The sequence below is a fragment of the Rattus rattus genome, chromosome 2, assembly GCF_011064425.1.
Source record: "Rattus rattus isolate New Zealand chromosome 2, Rrattus_CSIRO_v1, whole genome shotgun sequence".
Lineage (NCBI taxonomy): Eukaryota > Metazoa > Chordata > Mammalia > Rodentia > Muridae > Rattus > Rattus rattus.
Genome location: NC_046155.1, coordinates 98,912,447 through 98,933,293, shown reverse-complemented (window position 1 = coordinate 98,933,293; position 20,847 = coordinate 98,912,447). Strand labels below are relative to the sequence as shown.

The 20,847-nt window shown below is 36.7% G+C and overlaps 1 protein-coding gene and 1 non-coding gene across 3 annotated transcripts in view; one reads left to right on the top strand and one right to left on the bottom strand.

Moving 5' to 3' along the window:
* Positions 1–20,847, bottom strand: part of Rab6a (RAB6A, member RAS oncogene family) — a 37,614-nt gene that overhangs the window by 13,056 nt on the left and 3,711 nt on the right. Inside the window, exons 2-4 of one of the 2 annotated variants that reach the window (XM_032893057.1) lie at positions 3,439–3,497; positions 1,919–1,972; positions 583–688 (exon numbers count right to left, since the gene is read on the bottom strand). In XM_032893057.1, the coding sequence (XP_032748948.1) occupies positions 583–688; positions 1,919–1,972; positions 3,439–3,497 (219 nt within the window). Of the gene's footprint in view, positions 1–409; positions 516–582; positions 689–1,918; positions 1,973–3,438; positions 3,498–20,847 lie in introns of both variants that reach the window. The other variant, XM_032893055.1, reaches the window with a different exon arrangement.
* LOC116894971 lies at positions 16,287–16,427 on the top strand. Its single transcript, XR_004387163.1, has one exon. It is a non-coding gene; the product is annotated as a small nucleolar RNA SNORA4 (small nucleolar RNA).

The following is a 20,847-nucleotide window of genomic DNA, read 5'->3' as shown; positions in this document are numbered from 1 at the left end:
CTAACAGAAAATATACATTATGCTTCTGTTTTTCTCTATGTAAGAGAAAGACTGGGAGACGGAAGCAGAGAAAATGCTAGCTATCAGAAACTTTTATAAGCCTCAACAGAAGTCATGAAGGATCGGGAAAACTTGGCAACAGGTTTAAATACAGAATATCTTTGAAATCTGAGATAAACTAATGAATAATAATTTTTAACTATAATTATGGGATAGTTTATGGATAAGAGGATACTATGAAATCCTTGAAACATGGAGGCATGGATTTCTGACTTTGCTATTCTGTGATAAAGTTTGCTGTGATAAAATGTTTTTCATGCCAGTAAGGAAAACAAGCACAAGACAAAACATGCATGCAGCTAGGCTAAAGGTTGAAAGAAGATTAGAAATGCATAATCCCCCCACTCACTTGTGATATCATAAACAACAACTGCCACAGTGGAGTCACGAATGTAGCTAGGAATCAAGCTCCTGAACCGCTCTTGACCTGCTGTGTCCCATAATTGCAATCGCACCTAACAACAAAATCAGTCAAACAAGCGAGAGAAAGTAAGAAAGGTCAGCCCATTGCAGTATACCTACTTGTGATATCGTAAACTACTACGGCTGCAGCAGAGTCACGGATGTAACTGGGAATGAGGCTACGGAAACGTTCCTGACCCGCAGTGTCCCACAGCTGCAGCCTGATCTGTGGGACGGGAAAAAGTAAATAAAAAAAACAAAACAAAAACTCCAAAAATGATATTTAAAAAAGAAGTGGTTTTTTTGGGGGAAGGGGGCTAACATGAGTGGTAGACAACTCATGTAGAGGTTTAGTGTGGAGGAATGAAAACATTAAAACCTCTTTTCTGAAAAGGGAGCAGTACTACAAACTTTCTTGTTCTGAAGGTACAATCACTGAAAGTAATTTGCAAACGATTTCATAAAATAGTAAGTAAGGCCTTCCCCTTCCCTCCCAGTAAGTCTGAATACCAGTGTCTTCCAAATGATCAGAAGTAAAAGGTTGGTGTTCAAACATTGAGCATAAAAGAGAGAATGAAGATAAATGCCAATGAAAACCTTAAGCTATCAGAAGACAGTCTCTCGGAAGGGAACATGGCTTTGTGATTACTGTGTTTTGTTTCGCCTGCACATTTGTCCCCAGAACATTGTAAATAATGGGGGAGGGGAAAGAAAAAAGAGAATAAATTTTTGCAATCTTACATAAAAATGTCTTCCTTTTTTTCTGCCACATCCCTATTATAGAAAATCCTAAAAATAAGTTTTCTTAGCCATACAAAACAGTTTCCAAGTATAGGTTTTAAGAAAAGATATATTACATATGAAAGCATCCACAAAAATAAATAAATAAATAAAAATCACACGCTTCAGAAATAAGAGAAAATATTAAGAGATATTTTACTTTGGGTGCATTAAATTATTCACTGTTTAAGTGATAATAATATCTCTTCAAGGAGTAGTCTGGACTAAAATATAAATTTTTTTCAAAATTAAAAATGGCAGAAATTTCCCTATTTAATCACTCTGCTACACATTCTATTCTGACAAAGAAAGTCTTTAAGTTCACATACTAAAACATCTTTCTGAATGATTTGACTAGTGTTCAAAAGCTAAAATTTCTTCATGAAAATTCCTTTAATTCTCTTCTAAATCTATCTATCGTTCTTTTTCTAAATCAAGATGGCAAAATAAGCCTAAAGACATCAGGAATTTACAAACTAGTTCTGACTTTCTTGCTTTGGACGTCAAGTGGAAATAATAAATCAGAGTGACAAAAAACAACTCCATAGTAATTTTTTTTCAAGATGTGATTTTGGTCATTTTGCCAAGCACTTCTCATGGTGACAATTACTGACTATGATCCTAGTTTTCTAGCCTGAAGTGTGGCAGAAAACTGCACACTGAAAACATTACTCACGGTTCGATCCTCCAAGTACATTGTTTTTGATAAGAAGTCAATGCCAATTGTTGCCTATAAAACAAAACAAAAGTTAGCAAGTAGTAATAGTTTGGTGTAGCCAGCAGTTTAGGATAACAAACAGGATTTATTCGATCCCCAGCCCCAAAAAAAAAAAAAAAAACAAAAAAAAAAACAAAAAAAAAAAAACCAAAAAGGATTTATGAATGTGAAAGGAATAATAATTACAGACAAAACTACACTTTAGCCAAGCAAGAATGAACATGTCCAATGTTAACTGTTTCCATGTGCTAAGCAAGCTCGCTTTGTGTTGGAGACTAATTCCTTCAGGCCCTTTATGTGATCAATTCTCTTCTCATTAGTGAAAGATAACTCATTCTCATACTGATTTTTTCTTATTTTATAAACAAGACAATGGGGATTTTTAGATGTATATTTTTTACCAGAATATTCAAATATCTGAATACAAATCTTAGTCTGAGTATCTTAATGTTCCTCAGTCAGAATGGTTTTTATCTGTCCCCACAACAATTTTATGAAATGAATTTTATGTTGATGGAAACATAACCATGCCTAAACTTACTACAAAATGGTTTGTTCTGGTACCACAGACAGCCAGAGACCAATAAATATGATTTCCAAGGGAACATAATTCTTCTAATATGGAAGTAATATATTAAAGTAAAGAAACAAAATTTTCTCTTTCCCTTTCAATGGTATCTCCTGTGACACAAACAGTGTAAAATACTGTGTGCCTAGTTAAATAATAAAGACTTTTAAAAGGCAAAAACTAGAAAAAAGGTAGACATTAAAGAAGTCAAAATTAAATAAGAAGATAAATTTAAAGTAACTGGACTTGGGAACTCAAGTGACAGCTCAGCACTTAAGAGCAGTTCTCTTTTGGGAAAGCAGGTTCAATTCCCAGTCTTCACTTGGTGGTAGTCGACCATCTATAAGTCCAGTTCCAGGGGATCTAATGCCCTATTCTGATGCCCATGGCACAAAGCATGCACATTATACATGCAAGCAAAACACTCACATATAAAATAAAATGAACAGATCTCATTTTAGAAGGAAAAAGGAAAAAAGTACCTGTGTGTTGGCATGTCTTACAATCTACTGACAAGTTATGTGAACTAGTTAGTCCACTGTAAGTTTCCCATCATGATGGATGGCCTAAATCCTGACATAAGCTGAAATAAACTCTCAAAAAGAAATCTCAGACTTGAGTAAGTTCTTTATTTAAATAAAAAAAAATCTACTATCACTTCCAATTCTCTCTCAGATGATGACAATAAAGATAACTTTTCAATAGACTTTGAAAGAAGTAAACTGACTAATAAGGTTATGACTATGGGCAAGATCACTTATATTTTATATAATTTACACATTATACAAAGCACTTTTATATCTATGGCTGCATGTAAATAAATGAACTTTTAAAAATACTTTAGACATTCCTCCTAATATTAAGATAAACTTTAAAAAAAAAGATAAACAATAAATTGGCAAAAACATACCTGATAGGTGTTGTCAAAACTATCATACATGAATCTGGTGATCAAGGATGTCTTTCCAACTGAAATGAAAAAGAGAGAAATATGCTTAATTAAGTACATTAGGTTCCCAGGCACTGCTCAAAGAACTGCAATTATGTTAAGTGGAAAATATATTCAATGGTTTTATCCAACGATTGCTGACAGGACTGTCTCAACAGTTAATGATTTCTTTACTAAATGCACAGGCAAAAAGAATTTAGCTAAAAGATAAGGAAAATGAAGAGATAGGATGGGACAAAACAATAATGTTGATATTCCAAATTCACCAAAAACAAAAGCAGGTATTACTTGGGAAAAATGGGAGGTATGAACAAACAAACAAAACAAAACTCACACCATTTCATGCTCAATTTGTTTAGTGAATCAAATCCATAGGAGTAAAAAGCACCAAAAGACAAGCAGTGCTATGATGGGTTATCGATAAGGGCTTTAAGAACTAACTTTTTTTTAATATGAGTACACTGATTTTTTTTTTTTGTTTGTTATTTATTTATATGAGTACACTTCAGAAAAGAGCATCTGCTTCCATTACAGATGGTTGTGAGCCACCTTGTGGTTGCTGGGAATTAAACTCAGGACCTCTGAAAGAGCAGTCAGTGTTCTTAATGGCTGAGCCATCTCTCTAGCCCTATAATTCTAATTTTTGCTAATAGCCCAGGCTGGCCTTAAACTCTGTAGCTGGATAGGCCTTCTGGTCATTTTCTTATCTCAGTCTCTGGAGATAAATAGTTTTGTTTTTTGAGACAGGGTTTCTCTGTGTAGCCCTGGATGTTCTGGATCTCTGGATCTCTCTCTCTCTCTCTCTCTCTCTCTCTCTCTCTCTCTCTCTCTCTGTAGTTCAGGCTGGCCTAGAACAGAGATCTGTTTGCCTCTACCTTCTGAGTGCTGGGATTAAAAGTGTGCACCACCACAGCCAGAAAAATAAGGAATCCTTAACAGTATGTGTAAGATCTCAATATTCAATACAACAGAATACTTTGAGGAAAAAACAACAACAACAACAAAAATCTAAATAAATGGAAGGCTACATTATATAGCTGGTTGCCCTTGTAGAAGAGGTTTGATTCCTAGCACCTACATGGTGAAGCAAGTTTCAGGAAATCTGTTTCCCTCTTTTGGACTCTGCAAGCCCTAGGCATGCACTTGGTACACAGACATACATGCAGGTATGAACTAAATAAATAGATAAATGAACAAATAACCAATGCTAAAAACGACTCCCTAAATCACACATGACACAAGCCCAGTCATAAAAGCTTTTTGAAATCTTAATCAAATCAATTCTTAAATTTATTTAGAAATACAAATAATTTAGAATAGTTAAACAGTCCTGATAGTAGCGAACAACTTCAGAACTGACTATGATAAACTGCCAGAGTCCAGACAGTATGATACAGAATACTGGCTTAAAGACAGAAAAGCAGATCAATGGAACACAATTGGGTCCAGAAATAGATAAAAATCTCTAGGCAGTTGAATAAACATCTCTATCCCACTGATTCACACCCTTCTTCAAAATGGGCAGAAATATATTTTCCCTCTATCACAGTATCTCAAGAACAGAGAGAAAATTCAGATTTTACAAAGCACTTGTAGCTTAAACTATTTCCCTGAAATGAAACAGGAGTATTTTGTCAAGTATGGTGGTATGTGCCTTCATTCCTAGTTCTCAAGAGGCAGAAGCAGGTGGATCTCTGTGAGTTTGAAGCTACCCTGGTCTATACAGTAAGTTCTAGTATACTAGTATAGCCAAGGCTATATAGAGATCCTGTCTCACCCTCACTCCCCAATAACAGTATTTTATTCTCAATTATGACAGTGTTGCACATACCAGATTTTTTTGTTGTTGTTGTTCTTTTTTTCGGAGCTGGGGACCGAACCCAGGGCCTTGCGCTTCCTAGGCAAGCGCTCTACCACTGAGCTAAATCCCCAACCCCCATACCAGATGTTTTAAAGAAACTTTTATTCTTATTCTCACTCTACAGAAGGAAGTAGAGGCAAGAGGATTCTGTAAATTTAAAGCCACTATAGTTTTCTGTAAGTTCTAGGACAATTAACACCCTGTCCTGTTCCTTATCATCCCTCGCGCACACATTTTTTTGTCCTCAATGAAAATTAACAAATGAGCTAGAAAGATAGCTTAGCAAGTAAAAAGAAAATTAATAAGAAACAACTAAAAAACTAGACAATCCCAAAATGTTCGGAAATAAGGTTAATATACATCTTTGCCCAAGCTGGGCTTGAAGTCCTCATCCCATTCAGGTAGCTGGAACCACAGGTGTTTCCCACAGCACTTACTCGGCTTCAATTTGTTTTAATTTTAGAAGAAAACAAACGATGACTCAGTCTAGCACTATAGAAAATGGCTTACTGTGGTTTTTTTGTTTGTTTGTTTGAGTTTTTTGGTTTTCTTTTTTTTTTTTTCTTTTTCTTTTTTTTTTTTTTTTTTTTTTTTTTTTTTGAGACAGGGTCTCTCTGCAGTCTTGGCTGTCCTGGAACTTGCTATGTAGACTAGGCTGGCTTCTAGCTCACAGAGCTCTGCAGTGGTGGCACATGCTGTGAATCCCAGCAATGGGGAGGCAGAGGCAGGCAGATCTCTGAAAACAAAGTCAGCCAGGTCTATATTATAGTGAGTTCCAGGACAGCCAAGGCTACACAGAGAAACCCTGTTTCAAACAAACAAAACAAAACAAACAAAAAAATATTTTAGATTTTTAAATTTCATTTTATGTATATGAGTGTTTGCACACCTGGCACCAAGAGAGGTCAGAACTAGGTGTTAGAATCTCTGGAACTGGAGTTACAGATGGTTGATAACATCATGTGAGTGCTAGAAATTGACCAGGTCTTCTACAAGAACAGTAAGTGTTCTTTTGTTGATGTTGTTTGTTTTCTTGAGACAGGGTTTCTGTGTATGGCTATCCCAGAACTCACTCTGTCCAAGCTAGCATTGAACTCAGAGAGATCTGCCTGCCTGTGTCTCCTGAGTGCTGGGATTAAAGGAATATGCCACCATTGCCCACCACTAGCTGTAGCAAATGTTCTTAAACACTGAACTATCTCTATAGTTTGCTTCACACTCCCTGTCCAGTTTTTATGTACGAGCTGGAAATTGAATTAAAATCCTCATGTTTGAGCACTTTACCAACTGATCTACCTAGCTCTAGAAAAACATCTGACAAGGCTCAACATGCTTTCATGATAGAAGTTCTGAAGAAATTAGGAGTGAATAAAGCATACCACAGAACAATAAAGATCATATATGACAACCTATAGCCAATATTATATTGAATCTTCTGAAAATCTGGAATGAGACAGAGAGGTATACACACACTGCCTACTTAACATAGTACTCAAAGTCTTATACTGGCCTTATGGCACAGGCAGAGGCAGACAGATCTCTGAGTTCATGGCTAGGCTAGCTACAGTAAGACTGTCAAAAATAGACACCAGGCTGGGGAGATGGCTCATCAGGTAAGAGCACTGACTGCTCTTCCTAGGACCCGAGTTCAATTCCCAGTAACAGGCTCATAAGTCTGTTAAGTCTCCTGTAAGTCTTACATGCCTGTAAGTTTATAGGGAGAAATAACTCCTCTGGTCTCTGTGAGCATCTGCACTCACACATAGCCCCATTAAAAACAATAAACATAAATCTTATTAAAAAAAATAAATCCAGGGTTGGGATTTAAATAGTGGTAGAGCGCTTGCCTAGGAAGCGCCCAAGGCCTGGGTTTGGTCCCCAGCTCCAAAAAAAAAAAAAAAAAAACCAAAAAAATAAATAAATAAATAAATAAATAAATAAATAAATAAATAAATAAATCCACCCTAGTCTTAGCTAGAGCAACAAGATAGAGAAAGATTATATAAAAGAGATAAAAATAGGAAAGGTAGAGTCCTTTCACAGATGACCCAATTTTATACTTAAAATGCTGTGGATGCTACCAAGTATCACTAGATCTGACACTTTCAGTAAAAGTATAAGATAGTAATTAACACACATACTGTAGGTTACCAATAACAAATTTACTGAGAAGGAAATCAGAGAAAATATCTTAATTAAATTTAAAAAAATTAAAGGAACAAACTGTTTTCACCTTTTCTATTTATTTTTATATGCACAGGTGCTTTGCGTGATGTTATGTCTGTATGATACCAGCATGTCTGTTGCCCAGGGAGGCCAGAAAAGGGTGTTGGATCCTTTGTGACTGAAGCTACAGATAGTTGTGAACCACCATGTGGGTAGATGCTAGGAGTTAAACCCAGGCTGTCTGGAAGAGCAGCCAGTGCTTTAACCAGCTTTCTACCCCCCACCCCAAATTTTAAGTACCTAGTAATAAACCTAACCAAGGAAGTGAAGGACCATCAATGAAAACTTTATGACACAGAAAAGAGTAACCAAAGAAACTAGACAATGGACTTTTATACTTCTAGATTAGTAGAACACTGTGAAAATAAGTAAATTACTAGATGGAACCTACAGAACTCAATGCAATCTCAATCATAATTCAATGATATACTTTACATAAGTATTAAAGATAAACTATCCACATGGAAATACAAAAGACCTTGCACAGCCAAAGCAATCCTAGGTAGACAGAATGATCCTAGAGAACTATCATAAGTTACATCTCAGATTTTTATTTTTTTAATTTTAAACATTTTTTTCCTCATAAACCGGTCATTTATTATAACAGACTTGGACGCAGCATGCTGACTGAGGGAGGGAAAGGAAGCAAGCAGGGGGGTCTCATTTTTTCTACCTGTTCTTGTTATATTCCTACTTGGCAGAGAAATCAAGCACCTGCTGTGTCTTCATGGCCACCCAGTCTCCATCAAAGCTATAAAAGGATGGGGCTGAACCCATAGTGCTCCCACAGCTGAATTAGAGCATGAACCCCATGAAAAACATGGCCATGCCCATAACTGTCTTCCACCCATTGGTGTTCCTGTTATCTAAACAAAGCTCTTGTTAAACTGGAGGAAGTACAATTGGACTTTCTCATCCCTGCACAAGCTGCTCCAGGCCAGCCTTCTCCTTCAAGGGCCTTCTGGCTGGCAGACAACAGCCTGACATGGGCCACATCAGGCAGGGGTTGGTCACGCAGATCAACATAACCAGGGAGAACATAACACTTCCATGTATACATATTGAGGTAGAAATGACTCTTTTCACTCTTTCATAATACTCCTATGTACTCAAGACATATACCAAGGTAGAAATGGTTTTCTTGCCAATTAAACTAAGTGCTCTGGTAGCCAAATTCTGCCAGCACTGCTCTGGCAACCTCCCTCTTCACCCTCGCTGCTTGTCAGTAGATCTCAGATTTTTTTTTTTTTTGGTTCTTTTTTTTTTTTTTTTTTTTTTAAGAGGGGGACCGAACCCAGGGCCTTGTGCTTCCTAGGCAAGCACTCTACCGCTGAGCTAAATCCCAACCCCAGATCTCAGATTTTAAAATCACTTATTTTATGTGTATGGGTGTTTTACTCACAGAGACTCTCTGGAAGATCAGCTAGTGCTTCTAACTACTGAGCCATCTCTCTAGCCCTAGTATTTATATTCTAAAATATCTGCGTAGGAATCTAAATGCAGCCAGACCCATAAATGGTGTTTAAGAACCACTGCCGTTCATAAGAAAAAATTCCAAGTAATTAAATCAATTACCTTTAGCCTGAGTAAACACTCCTTCCTATGTAAACAAGCTTCATACATTTTATTCTGTTTTCCTATTCCACCTACCAATATCATTGTAACAGTTTATATAACACTAAATTAAGTAAAAACATGAATAAGCTATTCTGATAAAAAAGAAAGGTTATACTGAGACAAAGAACACCATCTAAAAACTATTAAATAGAACATTGTGAGTTCAATATTGAATGGATATTCCTGAATCTGTATAATTACCTCTTCACAAAAGAATTTGTCTACTTGGAAAATACATTATCCAGATGCTTTCAAACTTACTCTAATATTTCTACAACTTCAGTCAGGAAATTCTTTCTTATATGACTTATCTTCAGTGTTTCAACTTACGCAACCATTCTGTTCTTAAACTTCTGTCCATTAATTGTAACTTGCATCAAAGAATTTTATCTACAGCCATTAATACTGTGGTGTGCAATGGAAAAATTCTCCTTATTTCTAGCTATATTTATTAATTAGAATTCATCTTAAAATTTTACTTATTTTTATGTGTATAGATGTTTTGCCTGCATGTCATGTCAATGTATAATGCGTGTGTAGTGCCCTCAAGAGACCAGAAGAGGACTGAAATTTCTGATTTGGTACTAAGAATCAACCCATAATCCTTTGGAAGGGCAGCCAGTGCTCTTGAATGCTGAGCTATCTCAGCAGCCCCTAATTAGGGTTCTTTTGTAAGAATAAACTTTCCTTTCCACTTTACTTAAATATTTACAATAATATACTCATGTATACTTTAGTTCTGTAGGTTCCAAACCAGTACTGTAATTATCTTGTTGCTGAAAGTATTTCAGCTTTCTCTATTGGAAACTTTTTCAGAACGGCTCTAGTTTTGTGGTGCTGAGATCAAACCCAAGGCCTTGCAAATTCAGCAAATACCCTGCCACTGTACTTCAGCCCCCTCTCTCAACATGCTCCTTTCCTCTTTTTAAGCAACTTCTAACATTTTGCCATTACCAGAAACTCCAGGAACATCTTATATTTTTCTTGCTCTAGTACAGAAATCAATCACTTGGAAAAGCTCTTAGGATTAGTTTTTAGAACTAAAACTGTAAGGTATTCACAACACAACATGATATGTAGCAAGTAATCAAATATTAGTTAATAGCATTAAATATGAAAACAAATATCCTCATACCTGGAAATTACTAATTTACATAAAGTTATTAATACTAATTTAATTTTTTTTAAAAAGTAGTTTGACTACTCAAAAAAAAGGTCAGTGAAGCTGGAGATATGGTACCTCAGAGGCTAAGTGTGCTAGTTGCTCTTCCAGAGAACCCTAGTTTGATTAGAAGCATCTACATGGTGGCTCACAGCTGTCATAACTGCAGTCCCAGAGCATGCCACACCCTCTTCTGGCCTCTATGGGCACCAGAAACATATGTTGTACAGACATACATGAAAGCAGAACACTTATACACATAAAATGATAGTAATTTTAAAAAATGTTAGTTTTACAGTAAATGAAGATACATATTTACCATTACAGTTGTCAGAAGTACTAGATGGATTTTATGTTTAGTTGCAAAATAATATTACACATTGTAACTTGCTAGAGATGCTATAATAAAGTATAAGTAACTTAACAACAGAAAATAATTCACTGTTTTGTAGACAAGAAACCCAAGGTTACAAGATTAGCAGTGTTGGGTCCTTCTGAGGGCAAACGTGCTCTACTCCTTTTCCAGAGATTCTGCTGGTTTTCTACCAATCCTTGGCATTCTTTGGTATATAGAGTTTCAACATGATCTCGATCATTTCTTACTCCTCTCTCAGTACAAATGTGGTTAAATTTCCCCTTTATTAGTCTATCAATTTTACTGTATTAGGACCATACCCAGTATTATCTCAGTCTAACTATTTCTCCAAAACCCCTCACATGCTAAGACACTGCAGATTATGACCTTAACATAAATTTAGGGGTGTAACATAGTAAAAAAAAATGTGTACTTCTGTCTACTTAAATTCAAACTATATACCTTCTACTATATACCTTCTAAAGCTCTTGTGTTTTACTTATGATAGAAGTAGTAAGACCAAATGGACCATCCTGTATTATTCCTAATAAGCCGCTCTAACTTAATGTCAAAAAGGTTGTTTCTGAAAATCCCAAAGGATGGAAAACTAGTGTTCAGATCTAATCATATGATTAGAGTTAGAACTTTTAGCCCTATCTCTAGAATAAGAGCAGAAGCAGAGACTGAGCTAATCAGTTAATAGCCAAAGTATAGAAGCTTCCTTATAAAAATCTAAAAAGACAGCAACTGGAGAAGTTCTGGGTTGCTAAAAAGCACAGAGGTGTGCAAGGATTAGAAAGAGCATGGCCCCAATCTCAACCCTCTTCATACATTACCCTATGTATCTCTTCCATATCATCAGTGGGTATCAGTATGCTGTGTGATAAGCATAAGCCCAGCCCTATGCTAAAATTTGAGGGGGCTAGAAAAACACACACATTAATTATAAGCTTGTGGACGTAGGATCAGAGTTTTGTTTCTTTTTTGGTTGTTTGTTTTGTTTTTTGAAATGGGGTCTGATTTTTGGCCTGGATCTTAATAAAGAGCAGGCTTGACTGTTTCTACCTCCCTAGTGCTGAGATTAAAGACGTGAGCCATTGAGCTTAAAAGAGTTTAGCTTTCTTAAGCACAATGATGATATTCTGTCATCTTACTTTGTTTTCCTATTACTTTTTGTAGTACTAGGGATCAAACACAGAGCAAGAACTTTATTCTGAATTATATCCCTAGCTTCTGACTTTTTGAGACAGGGTCTCATTGTGTATCCTAGGCTGACCTGAAATTTGGGATGTTGCCCAGGCTGGACTCAAATGCATAGTATTTCTGAATTTTAGTAACTGAAATGCTGGGATTAGACAGGGGTCACACCACTCTCTGCACCTGTTACCTTAAAACAACAACAACAATAACAAAGACCTAGACACCAAGATTTAGGCTCTAAAAGGTATTAAGAGTAGTTCCCCGCCCCCCTCCATGGCTGTTGTTAAAGACTAACTACAGGTTGAAATATCTTTAATGGCTTAAAAACCTATCTGAATTTGAGTCATTATATTCCCCTTTCTTCCTTTATTCAACAAATTTATTTTGAAGTATGAGGTTTTTGCTTTGGTTTTTTGGGATTGTTTTTACTGTTGCCGTTTTTGGAAAAATCTCTCTATGTAAGCACTGAACTTGAAATTGAAATCCTCATGCTTCAGCCTCTGAAATGCTGGGTTATATATACATAAACATACAAGGGTTATATATACCATAAAATTTTACAGATCTCTTTATTTTGTTTATTTTTTATTTTATATGTATAAGTGTTTGGCCTGCACTGTGTGCATGTTTGGTGCCCTCAGAGGCCAGAAGATGTGGTATTTTCTGGAACTGGAGTTACAGACGGTTGTAAACCATTGTGTGTGTAATGAGAATAGAGCCCAGGTTCTCTGGAAGAACAGCCAATGCCCTTAACCACTGAGCATTCTCTCCAATTTCTCTAGCCCCTATACATACATACATACATATATACATACATACATACATACATACACACACACACACATATACAGTATGTATATATTATGTGTGTGTGTGTATTAATGGTTTTTCCCAAAGTATGTGCACAAGTATTTCTGAAGGGATAGTCTTTAGTTTTAATAGAAGGGTTAGATCAGAAAAAGTTTACTAACCACATGAAGTTATTGAAGCTAAAAGTCAGTAAAATGTAAAAGCAAATTACCCAGTCCTAACAGTCGTATACTAGACAAAACAAATATGGAACAATTCTCACACCTCAGAGAGTTCAACTAAAAAACACTAATCTATAGATATTAGAGCTTGAAATAGTAAATATCAAAAACACATAAAGCATATCAGTATAAGGAAGGCTTCTGTGAACAACCACATGTATACACAAATATCAAGGATATCTCAATGATGCTTTCAATCTTTTTAGGAACCAAGTAAATTGTTTCAAGATGATCCACTTTATATCAGGCATTGGTAATTCACTCCTCTGATCCCAGCATCACTTGGAAGGCTGAAGCAGAAAGACTGTTATGGGTTGTCTGAGTTACTGTCTCCATTGCTGTGAAGAGACACCATGACCAAGGAAACTCTTATAATGGACAACATTTAATTGGGGCTGGCTTACAGGTTCTGAGGTTCAATCTATTATCATAATGGCAGGAAGCATGGCAGCATCTAGGCAGGCATGGCACTGGAAGAGCTGAGAGTCCTACGTCTTGTTCTAAAGGAAGCTAGGAGGAATCTCTCTCAAAGCCCACCCCCAAAGTGATACACTTCCTCCAACAAGGCCATACCTATTCTAATAGGGCCACACCTCCTAATACAGCCACTCCCTGGGCCAATCATATTCAAACCACCACATGGGTTCAAAACCACTCTAAGCTATAGAGTAAGACATTTCCAAAACAAAGGGAGAGGGAAGGCTCAACCTGTTAAGGTGTTTGCCACCAAGTCTGATGACCTAAGCACCAAAACCCATATTGTAGAAAGATAAAGTTCCTACAAATTGTTTATTTTCTGCCACACTTACCACAGCAGGTATGAGTGCATGCATATACATAAATAATAAGTATATGTAATTTTAAAAAGAATCAAAATAACAGATTTTGAGGAGGTGCAACTTGTGGGTGGGTATATTATATAGTTAAAAGAATACTAGTATCTACTGATTAAGCATTAATAGTTTATGACAATCTCTGTACTTTTATATATTAAAATTTCTCAGATTAAAAAAGGAAAATATATGCATTCATTTTTATTTTAAAAATTTTAATTTGCATTGGTGTTTTGCCTGCATATATGTCTGTGTGACTGCGTCAAATCCCTTAGAACTGGAGTTACAAACAATTGGGAGCTTAAGGAGCTGTCATGTGGGTGCTGGAAATTCAGCCCAGATCCTCTGGAAGAGCAGCCAGTGCTCTTAACCACTGATCCATCTCTCCAACTCCAAGGGAAAACATCTGAAGAATGCAAAACCACATATGATTAAATCACAAATTAAAGAAGAAAAAAAAAAAAAAACAAAAACACAGGATCTCACACTGTAGACCAGGCTAGCCTCAAGTTTTTTGGTTTTTTTTTTTTTGTTTTTTTCTTTTTTTCGGAGCTGGGGACCGAACCCAGGGCCTTGCGCTTGCTAGGCAAGCGCTCTACCACTGAGCTAAATCCCCAACCCCTAGCCTCAAGTTTTTAAGTATGGAAATTACAGGTATGGGAGGCCAAGCCTATCTTTTAACTTTTCTTCTTAAAAAATTATTTTATGTGTATGGGTGTTTTGCTTACATGTATTCTCTGCACCACATGTGTGCCTGGTGCTGGAAGATCTAGAGGAGGATACTAGATCTCCTGGAACTGAAGTTACTGGTTGTGAGTGGCTATGTGGGTGCTGGGAATAAAGCCAGGGTCTGCTAATAGCCAATGCTCTTAACTACTGAGCCACCTCTCCAATCCCTGGCTTTAACTTTTAAAATACATCATACTTATTGCTTACTTATTGTCCTAGTTAGGATTTCTATTGCTGTGATAAAACACCATGACCATAAGCAATTTAGGGAGGAAAGGGTTTGTCTTATACTTTCACATCATAAGAACTGAGGCAGAAGCCAGAGAACACTGTTTACTGCTCACTCCCATGCTCGGCCTGCTTTCTTACACAACTCAGAACCACCTGTCTATGGTCAATCTTGCTTTATGGTTAAAGTCACTTGCTAGATGATTTAGAGGAGTCATTATCTCTTTGAACTTTTCCCAAGGTGGCTACATTGACTAAGTCTCTATTTTCTTCTTTTCACTACTTAAAAAAAATCATTTAAATATTAAAAGTTTTGAGAGCTGCTATTCACTTCAAAGTATGATTATGAAAAAGAAATTCAGGGGTTGGGGATTTAGCTCAGTGGTAGAGCGCTTGCCTAGCAACCGCAAGGGCCTGGGTTTGGTCCCCAGCTCCGAAAAAAAGGAAAAAAAGAAAAAAGAAAAGAAAAGAAAAAGAAATTCGTAACCCAGGCATGGAAGCTCACTTGTAGTCTTAGCATACAAGAGACTAAGGCAGAAATATCAAGTTCCAGGTCAGCCTGTGCTATATAAAGAGAAAGAGGGCTGTGTACATGGGGAAACAGATAAACACAGAAAAGAACTCCACTGACTAGGGCTAAGGATAGAGCAGTTAGGAAAGTTTTGCCTAGCTAGCATATCTAAAGTCTTTAGTTCAGTGTTGACCCCAAAAAGCAAGGTTTAAGGGGGAGAGATGCTAGCCATGTAGACATCTGTTTATCATTTCAGCACTGGGAGGAAGAAGTAGGTGGTTTCTTGGGACTCTCTGGCCTGTCAGATAGCCTTGTCTAACCAGTGAGTGCCAAGTCAATGAGAGAAACAGAAGGGACGAGATCCTAGTAACAACATCCAACTTTGTCTTCTGACTTCCACACACAAGCTCACACATGAACTCATACATAGAAACACACACACACGAGAAAAAAATGTCAACCAGGATTATTCTGTCCAGAATATAGTAATTCTACAGGTAATATGGCCAACAAAACTAACGATCTAACATTAGAACTAGCACTGAAAAAAAAACAAAACACAAATGGGCCTACAAGTGAAATCCTGGATTATATGTAAAAAATAAAAATTTAGCCAAAAATCACTAATGTTTTGAGTACTTAAGAACGGATATAGATAAAGTAAATGAGAGGTTAACTTACAAAGACCTATGTGGCTGGAGAGAAGGCTCAGTGGGGTTCAGAGCACTTGCTGTTTTCCAGAGGACCTAGGTTTGGTTCCTAACTACCTGCATGGCAGCTCCAACTATCTGTAACTCTAGTCCCAGAGGATCCATCAACCTCTTTTGGCCTCTCAAGGCACCAGGCATGCTCATGTTTTGCAATATATACATGCAAATAAAATATGAATACACATAAAATAAAAATGAAACTAACAGTGTGTGTGTGTGGTGGGGGGATGCCTTTAATCCCAGTACTGGAAATGCAGAGGTAGGCAGATCTCTAAATTTAGGACACCTAGCACACATAGCAAGTTTCAGGTCAAATGATGCTACACAGTGAGTTCCCATTTCCAAACAAACAAATAAAAACCTAATAATATAAAGGTCTTGCTAATAACCTTAACCAATTCATGCTATTTGGCAGAATGAGTAAGACCACACTCCACAGTGGACTATACCACTTAGTATGGTTCATTACTATATTGTGGCCTACGTTGATTGCAGAGATGTCTAGGTTTTGGATTATATTAAACAACCTCTTTATTTCAAAAAAAATAAATAAAGGTCTTGCTGCTTGCTACCCAAATTCACTATATAGACAAGGATGGCTGGACCTACCTGCCTCAAACCCTTAAGAGTTAGGATTACAGCAGTGTATTACCATGATCGCCTGTTCCTGCTTTTAAGAACAAATAGGGGTGGGGTTGGGGATTTAGCTCAGTGGTAGAGTGCTTGCCTAGGAAGCGCAAAGCCCTGGGTTCGGTCCCCAGCTCCGAAAAAAAGAACCAAAAAAAAAAAAAAAAAAATAGGGGCTTAAATGAACAGCAAGTGCTAACTGTTGAGCTACCTTTTCAGCCCTTAATTCTTTCTTCCTTTCTTTTTTGAAGTCACCCTGGCCTACCTGAGACCTTGTCTGGAAGGAAGGAAGGAAGGAAGGAAGGAAGGAAGGAAGGAAGAAAGGAAGGAAGGAAGAAAGGAAGGAAGGAAACAAACAAACTAGACAGACAGCTTAGTGAGAAGGGTGCTTGCATGAGGATCTGCGTTTACTCGACAGCACTAATGAAAAAGGCTGAGTACAGTTTGCTATCCCAGTGCTGGGAAGGAAAAGCCAGTGAATTCACTGGATGGCCAGCCTAGCCTAATTGACTGGAGAGATGGTTCAGCAGTTAAGAGCCCTTCCTGCTCTTCCAGAGATCCTAGATTCAAGTTATAACCCCAGTTCCAAGTGGGATCCAATGTCCTCTTTTGACCTCAATGGGTAATGCACGTAGTACAGATGCATGTATGCATATATTCTACACTTACACACACACACACACACACACACACACACACACACACACACACACACACACACACACTTTTTAAAAAAAGAAAAAAATGAGAAAGGCAAATTTTTTAACTGTTATTTGTCATACTCCCACAGGTACTTGGGACAGAGTTTAAACATACAAGGCAGGAGTTCTAAATAAAATGTATACCCACTCCTTCATTTTTTGTTCTGTTTTTGGAGGCAAGTTCTCACTACGTAGCCCTGGTTGACCTAAAATTCACTATGTAGACCAGATTGGCCTCAAACTCACCAGGACACACTTGTGTCTCCCTGTTCAATTGCTGGGATTAAAAAAAAATGTGCCACCACACCCAGACCTTTTTGGTGCTTTTTATCCCCTAAATATTTGTTATAGATTTATTTTATATGCATGAGTGTTTCGCCTGCATAAATGTAAACTATGTGCCTGCCTGGTGCCCATAGCCTAGTGCACTAGGTCAGAAGGCTTTGGCTCCCCTGAAGTTTTAGTTATGGATAGCTGTGATCAAGCCGAGGTCTTCTGCAAAACAAATGCTCTTAAATGCTGAGGCATCTTTCCAGCCCCATTTCCTTTTTGAGACAGCTAGCCTTGAATTCATTATAAAACCCACGTTTTCCTCAAACTTGCAGCAATAATCTTGTCTTGACCTCCCATGCTAAGATTACAGACATTCATCACCATTCCTAACTCCAAGAAGTAGTAATCTAGGGAATAGGGAAATAAAGTCCTGTGCATTAAGTATCCAAGTTGGACATTAAAAAAGGAAGGAAGGAAGGAAGGAAGGAAGGAAGGAAGGAAGGAAGGAAGGAAGGAAGAAAGAAAGGAAGGGCAGGCACCATGTATATCTGAAATCCCAGCATTGCAGATGCAGAGACAGTAAGATTCCTGGAGGTTGCTGGTCAGCCAGTCTAGATGAATCAGTAACCTTTAGGTTCAGTAAGAAACCTTGACATAAAAAAACAAAGTAGGACCAGCAAGATGGCTCCGTGGATAAGAGGAGAACCTGGAATTCTGGATCCTCTTGTTTCTACCTCCTAAGTACTGAGATTACAGAGAAGTATCACCATTTGGTTGGATTGTTAGTCCTTACAAATTGTTGAGGACATTAAAGAAATGTGTGTGAAAGGATTATATCAGTATTTAGTATACTGAAAACTAATTATGAAAAATTAAAAGTACTTAATATATCTAAAATAGTAATAAATCTCATTACATGTTAACAAATTTTTTTAAAGATTTCCTTTATTTTTATGAGTACACTGTTGCTGTTTTCAGACATAGCAGAAGAGGGCATCAGATCCCATTACAGATGGTTGTGAGCCACCATGTGGTTGCTGGGAATTGAACTCAGACCCTCTGGAAGAGCAGTCAGTGCTCTTAACCTGAGCCATCTCTCCAGTCCAACAATTTTTATTTAAAAAAAGTACAAGCAAAAACTCAATGAGAATGGCAGTGTTTTATAGTATTTGCAAAGCTTCATAATGTTTAACTCAATGGAAGACGGATATATCTTACAGTTGCTTTTGACATGCTTCACATAGCAGGTAGGCTCTTAGAAATTACACTATATACCTATAAGGAAGTAAGAGTGAAAAAATATAACATCTTAATATTCTGGATCCATATGGGGTTTATGGATCCCTCCTTGCAGGGTCTTATTTGATTTCTGGGGAACAGCAGGTCAGTTTGAGAGCTACTGGATTTGATAGTATCAGGCCATTTTGTCCTTGCAGCTTCATTTTGCAAACTAAGAAACTCAAAGGGAATATCTTCTATCTTATTTTTTTTTCTTTTTTCTTTTTTTTCGGAGCTGGGGACCGAACCCAGGGCCTTGCGGTTGCTAGGCAAGCACTCTACCACTGAGCTAAATCCCCAACCCCTGTATCTTATTTTTAAACCTTACAACTTGATAGTAAAGATTAAGAGCACAAAGTTCAAATTTCCAATGTTAGTACTGGCCACTGACCTTTGGCAAATTACTCAACATCTTTTTATGTTTCAGCTTCTTCATCATTAAAAATAATAAACAGGACTTATTATTGTATATAGTGCCATTATGAAGACTATTTAAATGTAAAATTTTTCTAAGAGTCTGGCAAATTCATTGTTCAGTAAACACTTAAGTAGTGTGTTTAATAGGTTCTACCCAGGGGTTGGGCCCTGGGTTCGGTCCCCAGCTCCAAAAAAGAACCAAAAAAAAAAAAAAAAAATAGGTTCTACCCATAAGGAATTTTCAGAGAATAAATGCAAAATACCCAATACAGCAGAGTGACCCATACTACACTATTATAGCACTCAGTATTACTAGTCTCTGACACCTTTTCCCTACTTAGCATATTGTAGTTCAAAAAGTTGTCAGAAAAAAGGTAATGCAAAGTGAAAAAAGCAGTATTAGTTATGCATGTCTCCTTACCATCATGTTCACTAATAATCAATAACAATTACATTTGCAGTAAATTCCATTGTAAACCACTTAATGACACTCCTAAAGGCCCCTCTGGATTTCTAGACAATAGCCTGATAATAACAAAAGATCCTCCTGAAGGAGATATTAGGACTTATGGAGTTTATCACATACTACTAGAATAAAGAGAAAATAAGACTGCCAAAACTCATGCCATTAACGAAATCTGTCAAGTGCTAAAACAAGGTGTCGTTCATTTGAAAAGCTAAATAAATCACATGACCACATCATCTGCATATTTGCCATACTTTTTTGTATTATACTAACAGCAAATAAGTTAATAGTTTTAGCTGGGGAAAGAAATCCTATTTATTAAATCAAAATGGAAAAAAAGTATAATATGTAGACAAATGAGTTCTTTTAGTGTTTTAGAGAAACAGTCAATAGGCTAATAGCTTTGACGACTATTACATTTAACTACTGTTTGGTCACCAAATTTCTGAGCAGCAACCATGAAACTGGTTCTCTGCTAGTAATAAGGGTTCGATGAACATAAAACGATAATTTTTATGGAGCTTGCATTCTGTTCTGCCCTGGGAAACACATAAAACAAACACATAAAATATTATAAATGTGGTAAATACTATTAAGAAAACAAAGAAGGCTATTCCAAAGACCACAGTCTTTAAAAGCTTAATTGTGGATTTCTAACAGACTTAAAAATAAATAATTCATAGCAACTTACATCAATGTAACATAGATTCTACAGGCCTTTACTAATGCATAAGAAAGCTACAGACACTGACTGTGAAAACAAAAATCAATCTTTCAGTGTCAAATGTATTGAATAGCATTACTTAGCAATATGATGATCTCAAAAGATAATTAACCTCACAGTTCTAAAGAGCAAAAAGCATGCAAACATAACCCTAAAGAGAACAAGTGAAATCTGATATATAACTTAATGTAATGTGGTTAAATTATATATAGAAAGGTTGTTTCTATATATAGAAAGGAAAGCTGAAACAGAAAAAGAATATTGTTTTTAAAGCTAAGGAAATCTAAATAAATAATGAATTTTAGATAATATAATCAATATTTGGCCATTTAATTTTAACAGATGTACCTTATTAATGTAAGGTACTAGTTGGAAAGAGGGTGCAGGATGCATAGGTATCCTCTGTACTATCTTCTCAATT